General features: G+C 45.9%; 1 protein-coding gene across 3 annotated transcripts in view; it reads right to left on the reverse strand.

The window, feature by feature from the left end:
* The window catches only part of LOC147025943 (synaptotagmin-10-like), a 184,791-nt gene that overhangs the window by 119,172 nt on the left and 45,487 nt on the right, over positions 1 to 20,132 (reverse strand). For all 3 annotated transcript variants that reach the window (XM_085880868.1, XM_085880866.1, XM_085880867.1), the window contains one exon: positions 5,331 to 5,391. In XM_085880868.1, the coding sequence (XP_085736994.1) occupies positions 5,331 to 5,383 (53 nt within the window). In that variant the 5' untranslated portion in view covers positions 5,384 to 5,391. The remainder of the gene's footprint in view (positions 1 to 5,330; positions 5,392 to 20,132) is intronic.

Raw genomic sequence — 20,132 nt, forward strand, 5'->3', positions numbered from 1 at the left:
AATAGCACCACATTTGTATCCCAAAACCAAGTTGACCCAGACGGATGATGCATTCCCATCCATGTTTGAGAGCACGGCTTGTGCACCACCACGAAAGGTTCCAGAAAATCGGGAAACAAAACGACGTCGGGTCCTGTAATCGTAACACGTGCATACTCGTACACAGTACAGGACTGTATATAAAAGATTGACAACATGATGTTGGATATTTTGTCCACAAAGTAGTGGCTCATGAAGGAGCAAAGTCACAGAGAGAAGGCAACGCACCGACAGTGTGGCAACACGTGAAATCAACAAGGGGATGAACGAACATGAGGAGAGACAAGAGGGAGTGAATCATAACAACCTCCATTTGATTGGGAGATGTAAAGGGGAGGAGGAGGAGGAGGAGGATATATCTATCATATAATATGTAAATGATAAATATGTCTTCATTTACTTTGTTTCCTTGTCCCACAAATATTGCATTTGTTGTTTGTCATTGGTCATTGATATTGGCATTATATGGATGTGAGGTATTCACCAAGATCAATCATGTTAATTACCTCCACCATGGAAGGTGAAGGAGGTTATGTTTTCACCCCTTTCTGTCTGTTTGTGTACAGGATATCTCAAAAAGTTGTGGACGGATTCGGACGAAATTTGGTGGACATGTTGTGTGTGTGTGTGTGTGTGTGTGTGACAAGGACGAATTGATTCAATTTTTGTGAAGATCCGGATCCGGATCTGATAATTTTTAATGCGATTCTTCACCATTGAGAGATAGGGCCAAAAACGATATATTGCTGTGTAACATGATATTTCAAAAATGTATTGGGCCCGACATGTTCTCGTGGATCAGGCATGACGTGGCGGAGGTATGGACTCCACCGAGTGCCCTTCTAGTTTATATCAGTTTTGGTTACCAAGGTGCATTTGCATGGAACTAATAACGTTGACAAATGAGGTTATATATGTAAAACGTGAGGTGCTCGATGTTTGAACGTTCTCAATGAATGCCGAAAGGAAGAAGCTGCATTGACAGAGACAGCGGATGAAACACCTGAGCCATCATCAGCGGCGTGATGTAGATGACGTCATAATCCAAACAAACACTGGACAAACGTTCTGTTCTTGTAATACATCGTTCAGGTAAACCGACTTTATTCTTGTTGTCTGTCACACGTGATGACTCGCCTCAACACTGACATTCCAAAGCGGTCAGTGATGGCTGACACAGGCCACACAAGCACCAGTCCGCGGCTTGCCCGACCCGACTCCAGCTACGAGGTGATTCCGGAGATCGTTGACGGTCTCCGGCTCTGTATCGTGGTCAATGTTTGAACTGTCATCATCATCGACAATCAACTCTGTGTCAGAATATTCCGGTTCAAAGGAATAGGGTTGAATTTCACGAGCCATGCAGATGGAGAGATCGAGGTTTAAGGGTGTTGCTTCCCATGCATCTGGATCAGGAAATGTCTGACGTTAAGCATGGGTGACAAGTGCGTGCTGATTGGTTGATGAACTCCAGGATGGTGGCTGACAGAGCTGCCAAATGGGTGACGGAGCACTTGGTTCGTGCTCCGTCACCCTGAGCGAGTGGTTCATGATCCGTCCCCCTGAGCGAGTGATTCATGCTCCGTCACCCTGAGCGAGTGGTTCATGATCCGTCCCCCTGAGCGAGTGGTTCATGCTCCGTCACCCTGAGCGAGTCGTTCTTCCTCTGTCACCCTGAGGGAGTGGTTCGTGCTCCGTCACCCTGAGCGAGTGGTTCGTGCTCCGTCACCCTGAGGGAGTGGTTCGTGCTCCGTCACCCTGAGCGAGTGGTTCGTGCTCCGTCACCCTGAGCGAGTGGTTCGTGCTCCGTCACCCTGAGCGAGTGGTTCGTGCTCTGTCACCCTGAGCGAGTGGATCGTGCTCCGTCACCCTGAGCGAGTGGTTCGTGCTCCGTCACCCTGAGCGAGTGGTTCGTGCTCCGTCACCCTGAGCGAGTGGATCGTGCTCCGTCACCCTGAGCGAGTGGTTCGTGCTCCGTCACCCTGAGCGAGTGGTTTGTGCTCCGTCACCCTGAGCGAGTGGTTCGTGCTGCGTCACCCTGAGCGAGTGGTTCGTGCTCCGTCACCCTGAGCGAGTGGTTCGTGCTCCGTCACCCTGAGCGAGTGGTTCGTGCTCCGTCACCCTGAGCGAGTGGTTCATGCTCCGTCACCCTGAGCGAGTGGTTCATGCTCCGTCACCCTGAGCGAGTGGTTCGTGCTCCGTCACCCTGAGCGAGTGGTTCGTGCTCCGTCACCCTGAGCGAGTGGTTTGTGTTCCGTCACCTTGAGCGAATGGTTCGTGTTCCGTCACCTTGAGCGAGTTGTTGCGAAATAACACTCGATTTCTGAGCCATTTGCTGTATTAAGGTTTTTTCTAAACTACGAGCCAAATTTTTTTTCCTCCCACGACACGCAGCTGTTTATAACGATTCATGTTTGTGAACCTATCCCTAAGATGTCTCCATAAATGCAATGTTGTTTTTCGGTGAAAGTTACTCGTGTTTTTTGGGTTGTTGCTGATATCAGCCGAGTGTGTGTGTGTGTGTGTGTGTGTGTGTGTGTGTGTGTGTGTGTGTGTGTGTGTGTGTGTGTGTGTGTGTGTGTGTGTGTGTGTGTGTGTGTGTGTGTGTGTGTTGTTCATAGCACACATATATATATATATATATATATATATATATATATATATATATATATATATATATATATATCTCTCTCTCTCTCTCTCTCTCTCTCTCTCTCTCTCTCTCTCTCTCTCTCTCTCTCTCTCTCTCTCTCTCTCTCTCTCTCTCTCTCTCTCTCTCTCTCTCTCTCTCTCTCTCTCTGTATGTGTTCCATGCACGGCCATATCTTTTAAGTTACAAACTCCAAACTTGGGGTGCAAATACAACTTTGTGTGGGGGGTAACTTCGGTAATGGGGCCATTGCCCCACACAAGGGGTGGGGGGGGCATACATTTTCCATGTAAATGAGTACCGTGTTGTGGCAGAGAGGCATTACAATATCCTTTTTTACCTGGGTAACGCTAAGGTAAAACCACTCTTCACACAGGTAAATTTGTCCTTTCCTTCTCCCTCCCCGCCATCCCCAATGGCAAGCCCTCAGACAATATTCGCTATTACTACTCAAATGCTGTTGCATTGGTAAATCAATCCCGACTATTACATACCAAGGGCAACATACAGTTTTGCGTGCCATTGAGGGGGCAGGGGGGGGCAGGATGGCTCTGATGACCGAGAATGGGGCAGGGTCAGGAGAGTTCCGTGGACTGAGAAGGAGGCAGGAGAGGCAGGGGGGCAAGATAACTCCATGGATTGAGAATTGTGGTGAAGAAGGCTATGGTGGTGGAAATGGCAGTTTGGTTGTGGTGTTCAGATTCAAACAGGTTTTGGCACGCATATCTAAGTTAGGGTGCTAGCAGCGTGTGCTTGATCGTGTGAGGAGAGGTTCGTGCGTAAAGAAGAAAATGGGGAGAAACCTAACTAATCCCTCACAACACATATTCCCTTTGTAAACCATTAGACACAAGGGAAGGACCATATCTGTAACAAGTAATAACGAAATAACTACCTCGAGAACCACTATATGTTGTGTGCCATTGTCTTGGGGTCTTGGTTCTCAGATCCGTCACAATATATTAAAAATGAAAAAACATGCAGGGATGGAATCCCCCAAAAAACAGCCAAACAAAGTCAGAAGGAATGACTGAATCTACCCAACTGAATCCTCCTCCGCACCTCTTCCTCCGACTTACCCCCCATCACTGTCCCCCCCCCCCAAATACTCAAACCGACTTCCCCGCCTGATCTCCTTCCCCTCTAACCTGATATTCATATTTCTTTTTTTCCACTGCCTGATCCACATCACCTCAGTTTTCTGCTCTTCACCATACTCGTCTTTGCTCCATGCTTCCCAAATGCCTCCTTCCACTCCCCAGTACTTCCTGCATCTCCTGCCCACTCGACACCACAACAGCCAGATCGCCCACATACAACATCCTCCCCATACTGCCCCTCATATTTACCTTCCTGATTACCATTACAAACATGAGTGAAGCGAGAGAGCTTCCCTCCCTCAAACTGATGTTCACGTTGAATTCCTCAGTCATCCAAGGAACAACCAAAACTCTTACCTCCGTTCGCTTGTACATCCCTTCGACCAACCTAACGTCTGCTTCCTGAACTCCCATCCATCTCAGTGTAATGGGTGTGATGGTTGTTTGAAAAGGCTATCACACCCATTACAATTACAACAGGTTTGAAAAGGTGCACTTCATTTTGGACCACCCTGTATATGTATAAGCAACTTCATGATGTCCTTATGTCTGCCCTACTGTTCTCCACTGATCTGTCTCCCCTCCTCACCCCAACCCCCTTCTTTCCCCTGGATATGATAAACTGATAGATTCGATTATTGCAGTGTTCATGCTGTGCAGCCATGATGAACCATATGGCCTCCTGTGTTCAAATTCCTTGTGTGTACCTGGCCCTTGGACCCGCACACACACACACACACACACACACCATGGTGACAAGGTCTCCACGTTCCTGGACTGTTTGATATGAGGCTCATTCATGGACTGTTTATTTAAAATCGCTGCAGAGGATCATTTTCAATACACGAGCGAATTGACCGGATGATTGACAAGCAGGTTCTGCGGTGTTTTCCCCATCAAGGTCTAATGGTCCAAGGCGTTGGTTTTAAGACCATCCAGTCGAAAAACACAAACACCTTGTGGACCTCGGGCATGATTTTGAACACGTGTTTAAAATGTACTGACATCCAAATGACTAGTGGACTGGGCTAAACAACGCAGAAGAAGGACCGAGATCACGGTCACGGTTTTGTTCAGTATTGCCCAAGATAAAGATGCCCCCATGCGATTCACTGCATATATTGGAGCGCTCAATCACAAGTTTAAATGAGATGAATGTTATGTTTAGATGTTATTGCTCATGAAGCACGCACTTCCACTTTCCATTGTTTAGCATTTTTAGGGTCGCACTCAGTATTTGAGTATATTTAAGATATTGTGCATTTTATTTCCCATTATACCATGTTCAAAGAAACCCAAATGGGGCCTCTTCATCCTGGACTACCCTGTATCATGTCAGTTTCACAGTGTTCGTTCTACATCAAGTGAACATCATTTTAACTACACCACTGAAAGCGGAACATGATCAGCATGCTTAAACTGAGATGATGTAAGAGTTTCGTTAATGGATGAGTTCCACTTCATTTTGGAGAAGAGGGCACAACCCGACACGGTTTATACAGTTCATGAAGCACAGGAAAAGGTCAATCAGCAAATCTTACCTGGGCCAAGTCGAATCCCAGGGCTCTTGGTAAGAAGTCATGCTCTCTAACATGTGTGAGGCTTGATGGTGGTCGTTGGAGGGTCAGGGTGTGGGACACAGGTAGAAATTGGGAAGTCGGGGGGGAGGGGTGGGTGGGAATAAGAAGAGGAAGAGAAATGCAGTGATGGGAGAGAAAAAGCAAGTAGATACATAACAGATAAGACAACAACCCTTCACACAATAGGGGAGAAATTGGAGGGTTAGGTAGGGGAGGGGATGGTGGTTAGATTGGGGTTGAATTAATACAGGTGACACGTTAACACTTGACAAGACCCACGCCTATTCGAATAATTACATCTCCATATCCATGAGCAAAGCACGTACACGCCACAGTCTATCACACCCATCCAATCCCAATCGAGATATCTACATCCCGGTTCCCCCTCTATCCCATAAATGGCAAGTTGGAGGTGACAAAAAACGGGTTGGTGGGAATCAAAACCAGGTTATTTATTTATTAGACGTGATTGGAAGTGGTACTACGTGTGCAATCCTGGAGGATGGTGATGCTCCTTTCAGTGAGAGAAAGCTCATGATGTCACACAGCCAACTGACTCGAGGGATACATTGCGTATCAGCTGCAGGTCACTTCAGCGGTGTGTGTGTGTGTGTGTGTGTGTGTGTGTGTGTGTGTGTGTGTGTGTGTGTGTGTGTGTGTGTGTGTGTGTGTGTGTGTGTGTGTGTGTGTGTTCCATTTCCAATAAGAAAAGGAGCAAGCAGATATTGCAAATCCTCACCAGGACTTCTTTGAGTGGTGTATTTTTATAGGTTTTTCAGGTAAATTCAATATGGCTGCCAAACCATGTGACCTATGATGCCATATGTGTGACTCTTTTGTTCCTCAGGGATAGGCGGTCATATTTGTAAAGTTTCGCCTCGATCTTTTGAGCCATTTCAGAGAAGAAGATTTTTGAAGGTTAAAAAAAGAAAAACAATATGGCTGCCAAATCACGTGCCTGATGACGTCATCAAAAACATTGTGGACCATTTTATCCCGAGATGACCCTCAATTTTTTTTATACTGACCGGATGTAGCATTCTACACATGCAATTATGATGTCATAATGAAGGCAACCACCAATGATGTCATAAAAATGCCACACTCATTCCCCATGAGGAGTGCTTGCTCCGTGCCACTTGTACACCTATGGCTTGAGGAACACTTGTGTGAAGTTTCTCCTTGATTTGTCCAGCCGTTCTGGAGAAAATATTTGTAGGTTTTCAGGTAAATCCAATATGGCTGCCAAACCACGTGACCAATGACATCATATGTGTGAACCTTTTGTTCCTCATGGACAGGCGGTCATATGTGTAAAGTTTCGCCTCAATCTGTTCAACCACTTCAGAGAAGATTTTTGAATGTTTTTTTTTAAAACAATATGGCTGCCAAATCACGTGACCAAGGACATCATTAATTTTTATCCTTTGGACCAATTTATCCCTTGATGACCCTCAAAAATTTTCATACTGATCGGATGTAGCATTCTACATATGCAATTTTGACGTCATCACGAGGGCACCTATGATGTCATAAAAAAAAAAAATCACGCTCATTCCCCATGAGGAGTACTTGCTATGTGACAAGCTTCAGAGGAACAGAGGTCCAAAGTTTTCCCATTTTTCCAATACGGCTTGGCACATCACGTGACCTATGACATCATAATTATCAGTGTAACTTTCTACATGAGTAGTCACACCAATGGTGAAAATTTCCTCTCAATCCAACAAGCGGTTGCGGAGAAAAACACGAAAGTTCTGTGTGGACAAACAGACAGACAGACAGACAAACCGGTAGGTGACACGGGTGGTCGCGACATAATTGCATACTAGTCATGCAGTTTTTGACGGATCAGGCTGAATTTTTTTGACAAAGAGGTTGATTGTAGTACGCATAAAAGCGCCGACGCCCATTTTTGATTTTCCAAAAAAAATTTTTTTAATGATTTTTCAAACATTTCAAAGTCCGTTGCTAGGCAACGGTGGTGTCCATAGCAACGGTGCTCAAAAGCATAGAACTAGATCCTGGTATGAACCTACCTGTCAAGTTTCATCAAAATCGGTTGACTCCTCTGGCCTCCAGAGCTGTCCATTACATACAGACATACAAAAAAAAAATGACGGTAAATAGACACCCGGTTTTTAAAGGACTACCATTTGAAAAATAAAACCTAAATCAAAAATCGGCTCTAGTAAAATTTTCTAAATATCTCGAAGTGTTTAATTCCGAAGTTTCGTTTCTCCACATTCAAAACTGTAGGACAGACAAGTATTGAAAATAGTGAACGCGGTTTTTCGGCCGCTGCACAGCAACGGGTGGTTGCTTAGCAACGAAACTCAAACGCGCACATTCCCAGCTCATATGGCACCTGTTCGCCAAGTTTCATCGAAATCGGTTTGCTGGTTTGTGCTGTGGAGCCTCGCGTTGTGCGCGCGCACACACACACACACACACACACACACACACACACACACACACACACACACACACACACACACACACACACACACACACACACACACACACACACACACACACACGGAAAACCCGACAATAAGGGTACTCTAGCGACCACCCAACAAACAAGCGGGCTCAAATGGAATGCCCTCTCCGAATCCTTCGGAAAGAGTAATCAGCTTGTAGAACGCTTGCCAAGTGGCTTAAGCAATCAAGCAAGCACCCCAATGAAACGCGGGCTGCTTGGTAACTGAACAGAGCCCGGGTGTGTTCCATTATCAATAAGCTTGCCAAGCCAGCCGTTCCTTATCAACTGTGTTGAATGGTGGAATGCTTGCTTGACTTGCTTAAGCCACTTGGCAAGCGCTCTACAAGCAACTTGGTAACTGACCGCATCCCAGGTCTAACGGTCTGTGTGTCAATCCATGTGAGTGTAATGGAGGCGAAACGTGTTTTTAGAATGGATCGAACTTTCCATCCAACACGGGTTTTCACAAACAAAACGGGTCAAACCCAGGAAATCCGGGTCACTTGCCATCCATGCTATCCCCATAGTTTTGAGGCACCTGTCCAATTCCATAACCCCATCCAATACGCCTGCTACTCCCACCTTCTCAAGAAGACCATTCCATGCATTAATCACCCTTTGTGTGAAACACCCCTGTTGTGCTTCCATCCTAACTCCTCTTTTTAGATCCTCGTGGAGGATCTCCAAGTCTTACTCATGTTGTTGTTCTTCATCTTCTTCTTGTGGACTTTTTTAGATCCTTGTGGAGGATCTCGAAGTCTTACTCTCGTTGTTGTTCTTGTGGACTTTTTTGTTTCACAGCCTACAGTTTTCATCGAAACTTCCTGAAACTTGGCATATATATGTAAAAATTCCCTGCGCAGACACTAACCATCTCCGATTTTGAAAATTCCTCCGAGAAAAAAAGTTATGACGTCAAATTATCTCCGCTGATGGAAGTCGCCGAAAACATTATCTCCGAAACTAGGCAAGCTTTTTGAATTCTGTTTGCGAGAATCGAACATTAGCAACATTAGCAGGGATGAATTACCACACATATGATACATCACGATGACGTCATATCAATTTTTATGACGTCATTCCTTTTTTTTGACATTTTTTGTTTTTTGTTTCATTTATTTCACAGCCTACAGTTTTGATCGAAACTTCCTGAAACTTGCCAGGTATATGCAGAAAGCCCACGCGCGGACAGCAACCATCTCCGACTTTGGAAATTCTTCCAAGAAAAAAAGTTGACGTCATAATATCGCCGCTAATGGAAATCGCCGATACCATTATCTCCGAAACTAGGCAAGCTGTTTGAATTTTGTTTGCGGGAATCAAGCCGGGCATTAGCACAAATAATTTATCGCAAACCTGAGACATCACAATGACGTCATTTTCGTTTTTATGACGTCATCATTAAGAGAACGAGGATCTTAGCTCATTCGAGCTTGTTTTGGTTTCTTTTTTAAGCATTCCTGCATTTATTTTATCAATACCCTTCATTACATAAAACAATTCCATAAGATCACCTCCTCATCACCTTATTTGTAGTCTTAAGTCCCGTTGTCCCTCAGCTGATCCTCATAGTAACCCTTGATAACCATGTAGTCGATCAGATAAGTATACGAGGGAACATTCTTACTTGAGGCTTCACACACACACACACACACACACACACACACACACACACACACACACACACACACACACACACACACACACACACACACACACACACACACACACACACACACGCATTTAAAGGCCATTTTCCCCGCTAAAGCAGGGGTTAGCCTTGCGGGCCCCATGACAATCTTCTCCACTTTACCCTGTTTTCTGCATCTCCCCTTCTTAATCCCCTTGCCCACATTTCCTCTTCCACCACATTTAGCCAAGTTTTTCTCAGTCTTCCCCATCCTCTACTTCCAACTACACTCATTTCCAACACTCCTCTCACCCAGTCACTTTCATCCTTCCTCAACACATGACCCAACCATCTCAACCTGTTTCTCTTCACAACCTCCATCACAGACTCTATTCCCATCATCTTCCGCAAGTCATCATTTGTCTTCCTCTCTCTCAACGATACTCCACACATCCACCGAACCATTCGCATTTCCACCCTTTCCAGCCTTTGTTGCTGCTCCATGTTCAGTACCCATGTCTCACTCCCATAAATCATCGTACTCCTCACACATGAAGCATACACCTTTCCCTTCAGCTTCAACGACACTCCCCTCTTCGTCAGCACGCCACTCAGTTCCCGAAACTTCTCCCATGCACATCTCACTCTAGCAACTGTCGAAGAGTCTGATCCACCTTCTCCATTCAGCATGTCTCCGAGATAGCAAAATGTTTTCACCCCTTCCAGCTTCACACCATCTCCAAGATCCAACTCAACAATTCCTTCATCTGCTGCTCCCTCGATGCACACCTGACACTTGAATGTAGCTGCCACACTGGTTAATGACCCTCTCAGCCCACTACATTTTCGATGAACCCATTCAGCACACATTGTACACTGAATGCAGTTCACTCCGACACCCTTCCTGCACACAGCACATGGCCACTTCCCAGTCCTTTCCACCTCACCACATGCTTTACCACTTGCCATCACCTTCGTCTTTCCGATATTCACCTTCAAACCATTTGCCTCCATACATTCCTTCCACTTATTCATCTTCTCCTTCAGTCCATCCATACTCTCTGCAATCAACACCAGATCATCTGCATTCAGCAGCTCCCACGGTAAACCGTCCTTTACCCTCCGAGCCAGCACCTCCATCACAACTACAAATACAAGTGGACTTAGTACCGACCCCTGGTGCACTCCGACCCTCACCTCAAACTCACCACTGTTCCCATCCTTCGTCCTTACAGCTGTGCGTGCTCTCTCGTACATGGCCATCACTACTCTGATCAACCATTCCTCCACTCCTAACTTCCTCAATGCCCATGCCATAACTTCACGTGGGACCCTATTAAATGCTTTCTCCAGATCAAGAAACCCAAAAAACAACTTCTTCCTCTTCTCCATGTACTTCTCCTGCAACTGCCTTACAATAAAAATTGCATTTGTCGTTCCTCTTCGTGGCATAAATCCAAACTGCATTTCGTCAATCTTTACCTTCTTCCTTATCCTCTTCTCCAACACCCTTTCCAATTAGTCCGGGAGCCAACCGATCAAAATTAAAAAAAAATTGCCCGGTCTGCTATAAAATTTTTGTGTTGATTTTCATAAAGAGACACCCTTTGAGTATATGAAAACCAATGTTGGCAATGGTGAAACTCTTGCGCAACAACACAGTCAACACTTTTGCGAGCCCCCTCTGATAACAAAATGTTGGCAAAAGCGAAGATGTAGGATGGGGGTAGGGGTAATTCATATTGTCCTAAAATCATAACCACTAAACCTATATACACAAATGACCCCTCATATTAAAGAGGAGTTCATTTCCTATATCACAATTGGTGTAGATTTAACCTACCTTCAATTGACAAGGTTATATGTCAAACAACAAAAGATTTATGTAACTCAGAAATGCTTGACTATCAATGGGGTCAGGAACAAGAACATACTTTTTACATGCCATGGTTTTAAGGAAGATAAAATTAGAAATGGATTAACACAATATTGTGACATGAAACATCCTCTTCAGAGGAAGAGTCACTCTCTGAAACAACTCCACCACATGAACCTCTCTGACCAAGGCATATGCATGTCACTTCAGCAAGGCACAGCAGCCTTTTTGCATGAACATCGTTTCAGACATTTGGATAATTTGCACATGCAAGACACCGTTTTGTCTATGTTTGGCTTGGCTGGCTTAGACATGAGAATTGGGACCAGTTTTCCATTGATAAGGGTTCTGCCAAATGTTGTGGCTGGGGGAAGTGCTCGGTCACTGAGATGTGCACGTCTATACAGAAGCAATTGATACAATGCTCTTAAAACAAGGAAGTAAAACGCATCTTCTGTTGCTGGCAGTGACCTAAGGTCTAATTTTGAAGAGACAAACATATGCTGCCTGAGGGTATCCAAACAGCTGAACCCTTTTTGGCCATGCAGAGCAGTCCAGTATACTCTGGCCTCATCAATGACACATTCTGTTGCTGCCATTTCACTATCTCTTCCAAAATCAACAAGGTGGGGAAGGTTTCCCTCTCAGTCCCAGAGAAACCTGTGCCGCTCTTCTTTTCACAGGAACACAGGCATCATCCCAACTGACTGGAAGAGGGGCCTTGTTGTCCCTCTCTGGAAAGGGAAGGGTGATCGCCAAGACTGCAACAACTACCGAGGGGTGACGCTGCTCTCAGTGCCGGGCAAGGTCTTTGCTCGGATAATTCTTGATAGGGTTTGCCACCATCTGCTTGAGCACCAGCGTCCAGAGCAGTCAGGCTTTACACCAAAGAGGTCAACGATTGACCGTATCCTTGCACTTCGTGTCCTCACCGAACACAGACGAGAGTTTCGGCAGGGGCTGCTTGCAGCCTATGTTGATCTCTGTAAAGCGTTCGATTCAGTGAATCGGGATGTCCTCTGGAGGATTCTTGGTCTTCGTGGGGTGCCACCGAAACTGATCGATCTGATGTCTGAACTCTACTCTGGTACTGAGAGTGCTGTGAAGTGTGGTGGTACCATCTCTGACTTATTTCCAGTTGTTACTGGAGTTCGTCAGGGATGTGTACTTGCCCCCACACTTTTCAGCACTTGTATGGACTGGATTCTAGGGAGGATGTCGGAGAGATCAAGTTGCGGTGCATCGTTTGGCAATGTCAAGATCTCAGACCTTGATTTTGCAGATGATGCAGTCATCTTTGCGGAGACTTTAGACATCCTCTTGGGGGCCCTCGAGGTGCTGAATGAGGAGTCGGAGCCGTTGGGATTACGGATTTCTTGGGTCAAAACTAAGATCCAGGCTTTCGGTGACATCTTGGATGCTGCTGTCCTGTCTGTGTCTGTTTGTGGTGAGGATGTTGAGGTCGTGGAGAGATTCACTTACCTTGGCAGTGATATTCATGTCTCCGCAGGTTGTGAGCCGGAGGTCAATAGACGTCTGGGTCGGGCCTGGGGAGTCATGGATTCACTGGATCATGGGGTGTGGTGCTGCCGGTACCTGTGCGGGAGGACGAAAGTCTGAGTCTTCAGGTCCTTGGTACTTCCAGTCTTGCTCTATGGGTGCGAGACTTGGACTTTGACCAAGGATCTGAGACGGAGACTTAATTCCTTTGGTACCAGGTCTCTTCGGAGAATCCTTGGCTATCGCTGGTCGGATTTTGTGTCCAACAAGCGGTTGCTGAGAGAGACTCGGATGAGATTTGTTACCTGCATAGTCCGTGAGCGTCAGCTGCGGCTGTATGGACATGTGGCTCGTTTTCCTGACGCTGATCCTGCTCACCAGATTCTCTCAGCGAGGGAGTCTCATGAGTGGGAGGCCAGTGGGCCGACCACGTGCCTCATGGTTGCAGCAGGTTGACCATCATCTCAAGGAGATGGGGATGGGCCTGGCATCTGCCTGGGGGATGGCCAGACGGAGGCCCCTGGAGTACCGGCGGAAAGTGGACGCAGCGACGCACTGTTCTGGCACATGCTCCCATACCTGACCTGACCTCTTCTTTTCCCCTTCTGAATGGGTAGCTCACTGTGTCACATCCACACAACACATATGTGCACAGAAGTGTAGCTGCGACATCAAGAGGATTTTCTGGTACTTTGCTCAACACTTCTACCAGCTCATGAATAGGTAGGTATTGATTCTGCCGTTGTATCCAGAGTTCTTGCAATGTGTTCAAGCAGCAGAAGTGATATATACACAGCATAATTATGTCTGTATCTGTTGCATGCACAACAGCTCGATGGTGATCAAGATATTCCACACAATACGCAAGATGAGCAATAATCCTTGTGTCTGCCTCTTCATGTTCTTCACAAGGTAAGTCCAGAACTGAACTTGATGCTGATGTGATGGAAAGAGTGTGACCTTTGTTTTCCATCATACCACCAAGAATGATGGTCACTCCATCCGGAATAGCTTCAGGACTCTCACAAAGGGAAGTGCCAATGAAGTTCTGAAGATTTCCTTTATTTCTTGGATTCTTCATGAATAAATTCCAGTCCGGAATTTCTAGACTCTTGGATGGTGAGAATTGTCTTGCCTGGTCTGTCTGGTTTCTCCTCTGCTGCTCATCACCCTTCAAAGTATGGCTATCATCAAAATCATACTGATCACCAATGATGTTGACACAGTTGCACATTTCAGGTTTCAACTGCAGGATACACCTGCTTGCGAAGATACAGCTGGGGAAGTTCACCAAATGTTTTCGCACCCATTTTTTGGTATTTATTTACAAATGCCATTGTGTCTACCAGATAAACTGTGTATAGGTCACTCTGTGGTAATGATGGCAGCTGTAAAACAACATCCTGCTCAGCTTCAGCAATTAGCACTGCCACGAAATCAGACTCGTTGCCTTTGCGCATTACAACCCCCTGTGCTGCGTGGATCAACCTCAAACAGGGATGATGGATAGTCTGTCCACTCATGGGAAAATGCAATCTGTCTTGTGACTGGGTCGGCATCTCGATAGAAACACAGCACACGTGTAGTTGCAGTCTCATCTTGATAGATCCTGATTAAACTCTGTTTCCTTGATGGTTTTGATTTCTTCTGTGAGGAGAAAGTTACCAGCTTCAGTGGTTCAATCTTAATAGAGACCACCTCTTCTGCTTTCATAATGGCTTCCATACCCTTAGCTTGAGCATGGACCAAGTCTTTGAAGCAGCCTTCTCACTAGTTGCTCTATTGAGCAGAACCACTTGGTTGTTACACTGGAATGGGTTTATCATCTGCTGGCATATCACTTTCTTGATCTCCTCAACATGCATATGTTCTTCTGTTGCCTGCTTCTGTGTTTCTCCATGATGAGTAGATTCCTGTTGGCCTAGATTAGCCATAGACTTTATGTTCTCTGATACAGCTGTGAGAAATGGTGCTGTTTTCACATATTTATCTCGAGCAGCTGGTGCCTGAGATATGCCTTTGAACAGAGATGTCTTCCCTTCATTGTTGTATGTCTGCTCCAGGGCCATGTCACTCCAAACACCATTGAATTTTCCTTTGGAAGAGTGAACTGTGAAGTACCCAACCTGGATCCAGCAAACCTTAACCGAACTGTGTTCAATAGAGTAAGAGGATTTTGGGGTAGGGGTAACTTTGGTTGACAAAAATGTTAATTTTCTCTTTAAAAATTGATAGAACTCACTCAAATTTGCTGTTTTAATTAGCCATGGATACCATGTTCATATCACATTAAGAGAAATTAGTATTCTAATGCAGCATCTGCCTATGATAAGAAAAGTTCTAAAGGCCATCTTCAAAAAACGTTATTTTTAAGGCATTTTTCACAAAATTATGTACTTTTACGAGGTTTACTTCCACAAAGGCAATTTTTTTTTGTCATTTTACAATGCACTGATTGAATTCTTACATTTAGTTCACATTTATTTTTCATGAATGTGATTTTTTAATTTTTTTAGAAATTTTATTGACAATTGCTGTTTTATCAAATTTTTCAAATCTTCCTCAAACAAAAACGGCCGCCAAAATTTTTCGCAAGAGCTTATGAATTGCCAACATTGGTTTTCATGAACTGCAAACATATATCTAAACATCCTGGGGGTGTAAAATTTTATAGCAGAGGCTGTAAGGTCCAACCCTAAAACAGCCTCGTACACAGGTTGGCTCCCGGACTAAATACCTTCATTCCATGCTCCAATAACTTTATTGCTCTATAGGAGCCACAGTCCAGAGGGTCACCTTTCCCCTTGTACAGAGGGACGAGGGTACTCGGTTCCCAATCCACTGGAATGCGGCCTTCTTTCACCACCAGATTACAGATCTCTATCATTTCCTTCACACCCCAACTTCCCGCTGCCTTCAACATATCTCCCACAACTCCCGTCGGCCCTCCTGCTTTTCTACTCTTCATTGCTCTTATAGCTTCCTCAACTTCCTTCTCAGTTATCTTCTCTGCTGGTCCTAAAACCGGGCTACTCTCGATGTTGCTATCCCATTCATTTTCTACATTCAACAGCCTTTCCATATATCTCTTCCATCTTCCTTTAATTCCATCTGAGTCCACAACGATTTGTCCCACTTCATCCTTCAAGCAACTCACCCCCGTCACATCAAATCTCTCTCTCGCTATCTGCTTTGCAATCCTGAATACCGCTCTCTTACCCTCCTCTGAATCCAAGCGTTTTCCGAACATTTTCCTATGGGCTTCCTGCGCCTTTGCAACCTCTTTCTTTGCAGCCTTCTTGGCTTCCTTATAACTTTCATGTGCAGCCTCTTCTTCCACCGTATCCTTTGCCTTTTGCCATTCCTTGAAATTCTTCCTCTTCTCTTCAATCGTCCTTCCAACTTCATCATCCCACCACCATGTTTCCGAGTGCCTCGGTGGTCCTTTTGTCCATCCACATACCTCACCAACGGCTCCCAATAGACTATCTTTCATTGACATCCAACCACTTTCAAGCTAAACCACATCATCTTCAACCATACTCAGCCTCTCTCTTAATGCTTCCTTCACTGTCGCCTCTTTCAACCTCCACACCTTCATCCTCGGTTGGTACTTCACCCGCCGAATTCTCCGCGCACCTTTCACCTTTATATCGCAGACAACCAGGTGGTGCTGCGAAACAGTCTCCTCCCCTAGGATCACCTTTGTGTCCCGGAGGTTTCCCCTATCTCGCCGACGCACCATCAGGTAGTCAATGGTTGTCGTCAACCCACCTGACGTGTATGTAATAAGCTTATTATTCGCTTTCTGGAATTGAGTATTACAGAGCAACAAATCAGCTCCATCAGCAAACTCCAAGATCCTTTCACCTTCTCCATTTCTCACACCATATCCATAACCCCCATGGACTCCCTCAAAACCGTCTGGACTCCTTCCCACATGTCCATTCAAGTCTCCTCCAACCACAACAACTTCTTCATCTTTCACATTCTCCATCAACTTCTCCATCGCACACCAGAACATGTTCTTCTCTTCATCGCTTCGACCGACCTGTGGGGCATATCCCGAGATGACGTTCACCAAGACAATTCTCACCATCATCAACCTTTCACTCACTCTAGTCACACTCACTACACTGTCTACAAACTCCTCAGAAAACATGACACCAACACCATGCACGCCTTCCGGACACCCTTGCCACATGAACTTGTACTTCTGCCCCTGCCTTCCCTTCACCATTCTCACACCACTTCCCTTCCATCGTGTCTCCTGCACACAACATATGTCCACTCTTCTTCTGACAAATGTTTCAACCACTTCTCAAGATCTCCCTGTCATTGTCCCTACATTCCATGTACCAAACCTCAGAAACCGATCTCCACGTGGGGCATCAGACGATTGGTCATCATAAATGGAAAAATTTCCTCCCTTGCTTCGATCGGGTTCCCCACCTTGAGTTTTAATGAGAGGGGGTGAGGACCCCCACGGGGTACTTCGGGCTGTACCCTGCCCATCAGTTTAGTTGTACTCATCATGGTTTCCTTTTGAGGCGATGTTTTTTATGGCCGGATGCCCTTCCTGACGCCAACCCTTTTAGTCGCCTTTTACGACACGCAGGGATACGGTGTACCTATTCTGACCGGGGTACACACCGGAGACTTGAGGCTTCACCTGGAAATAATCCCTTTACTGATCAATCGTATCGATGTCTCTTGAACAAAAATGGTGAAGCAAGTCGTGATAAGAACGAAACTCATTTGAATATTATTGGCCAATCAGCAGAGTCCTTGAGAGCCAAACGGAAGAACCAATGGGTCTTTTTTGTTTTTGCATCCATTGTCGAGACTCGTTTAAGAGCCACCACACAGAACGCACAAGGGGGGCAGGAGAGGGAAGGACAAAACAGGGGAACTGAGACATGCGGAGATCTGAGGAAGGGAGAGGGATGGGGTGGGGTACACAAGATGGACACCACAGGGACTTTCAGGACCTTTCACAACAGGGAACTTTCGGGAATGAAAGCAGTGAATTTTAAGGTGGGTTTGGGGTGGATTAACAGGGGTAGAAAAGATCGTGGTTTTGGATGGGGGAAGATAAGAGGTGGTGGTGAACAGCTGTTTGGGAGACCTGGAGGGAAGAACGGAATTGAAGAGAGTGTGGTTGTTTATTCCAAAGGTGCCCTGTGGAAATATGGGGGGGGGATATATCGCAGACAAAGCAGGGGGGGCAAGACTGATGAGGAGACGGGAGAAGACAGAAAGACCACCGACCTGCCTATGGTGAGAGAGTGAGAGGCCCAAAGACAGCCTCATCACAGGAGATACCAATGATCATAAATGCCTTGGTTTCCACAGCGTGAAGCCGAGAAAGGTGAGAGGCAGGAGCACCAGCCCAGAGGAGAGAGCAGCACTCCATCAGGCTGCAGGCAAAAGCTTTGTATGTGGTCAGGAGCTCAGGTGTGCCGAGGAAGGACTTGGCACGATGGAGGGTGTCCAGTCGGCGAATAGATTTTCAGGCCAGATTGGGAAAGTGGCTTTCCCAGGAAAGATCATGGCAGACAATGAGACCCAGAAGCTTGAATGAAAGGACTTCTTCAAGAGGATTGTTGAGAAAGTTGATGGGGGGTTTTCTGGATGGTCATTTCGGAGAGACATAGTGAGAGTGTGAGATTTGTCAGGATTGAAAGACATGTTCCACGTGTTGGACCAGTTTGTGATTTATCCAGATCTGCAGAGTGAAGAAGCTGCTACTTGCTGATCTGAGGGATGATGGAAGGTACAGCAGAGGGGTGGAGTCATTAGCAAAGAGATAAAGAGAATTTTCCAGAGTCAGAGAGAGAACAAAGTTGTATGTTCCGTAAGCAAGAAGCTTGCTATATCTTACCAAGCGGCTTGCTTGATTCCAATATTGCTCATGCAAGCACTCCAATGGAATGGAACGATCGGCACTGCTTAACAACATGGTGGTCTCCATGGAAACAATGCTATCGGAAGTCTGCCCATCAAAACCAGTTGGTGTTACCAAGTAAATAGAAACCTATGGTGTATCGAGAGCTCCATCAAAACATGGGTCGACTGGGAAATGAGAGGACATTGAACCTTATTAGAGAAAGGTTATACTGGCCCAGGATGCAACAGGAGACAGAGAGATATATGTGACATGAGAGTGTGAGTGCTTGAAGGAAAGGAAACCAGTTCATGTCACAAGAGCTCCGCTGACATCCATCTAGACCTCCTACCCATTTGAGCTCGTGTCACTCGACTTCCTCCGCTCGGAACAATGCAGGGGGAGGGTGCGAGTACATATTGATTGCATGGACCATTTCACTGGTTTTGCTCAGGCCTATGCCACCACAAGTAAATCAGCAAAGAAAGTGGCCACCAAGATATTCAATAACTTCGCCCTGAGATTTGGGTTCCCCAACTGCCTTCATCATGACATGGGACGGCAGTATGAAAACAAATTACTGACTCAGCTAAAGGAGTGGTGTGGCATCAGGAGCTCCCACACCACCAATTCCGATACCCAAGGAAACAGACAAGTATAATGATTTAATCGCATACTGCTTGGGATACTCAGGACCCTAATGGAGGAGTAAAAGCAGGATTGGAAGATATCACTGCCAAAGGTAGTCCATGCTTACAATTGCAACCGAAATGAGGCAACAAGGTTCGCACTCTTTTACCTGCTATTTGGACGGTCACCCCGGCTTCCCAGAGATCTGATATTTGGACTTGCAGGTAAAAATTAAATGGGGAGGTCTCCTATCGCAACTATGTGGACAACTGGAAGACTCGGATGGATGAGGCTTACCAGATAGTCCACAAGTGCACAGCCAATGGATCCACCTGGGGGGAGGGGGGAGGAAATCGCATGATCAGAAGACACATGGAGCAGACATGTCTTGGCCAGAAATATGACTGAAAGAGGAGACCCTGGAAAACTACGCTCATACTGGGAGGACCAGATTTATGTCGTCCAAAGATGAAAGGGGAATGACAGCCCAATGTATAAGGTGTGTCCTGAAAAGGGCTGAAGGCGATCGCAGATCTTCCACCGCAACCTGTTACTGCTCTGTGATTTCCTTCCAGTAGAAAAAAATTTAAAAAAAAAAAACTTGGCCATGGGGAAGCCAACCAGAAAAGGAGCAGCAGGAGAGGAAGAGAGCCCAAGGGCATTGCACAGAGGGTGCTGCAACTCCAGAGTACGAGGTTGAAGATGAGGCTCTTGGTGGGGGGGGTACTGTATGGCAGATGCTGGAGAAACATAAG

The sequence above is a fragment of the Eptatretus burgeri genome, chromosome 5 (assembly GCF_056783735.1).
Source record: "Eptatretus burgeri isolate ZD-2024b chromosome 5, Ebu_testis_v1, whole genome shotgun sequence".
In the NCBI taxonomy this organism is placed as follows: Eukaryota; Metazoa; Chordata; class Myxini; order Myxiniformes; family Myxinidae; genus Eptatretus; species Eptatretus burgeri.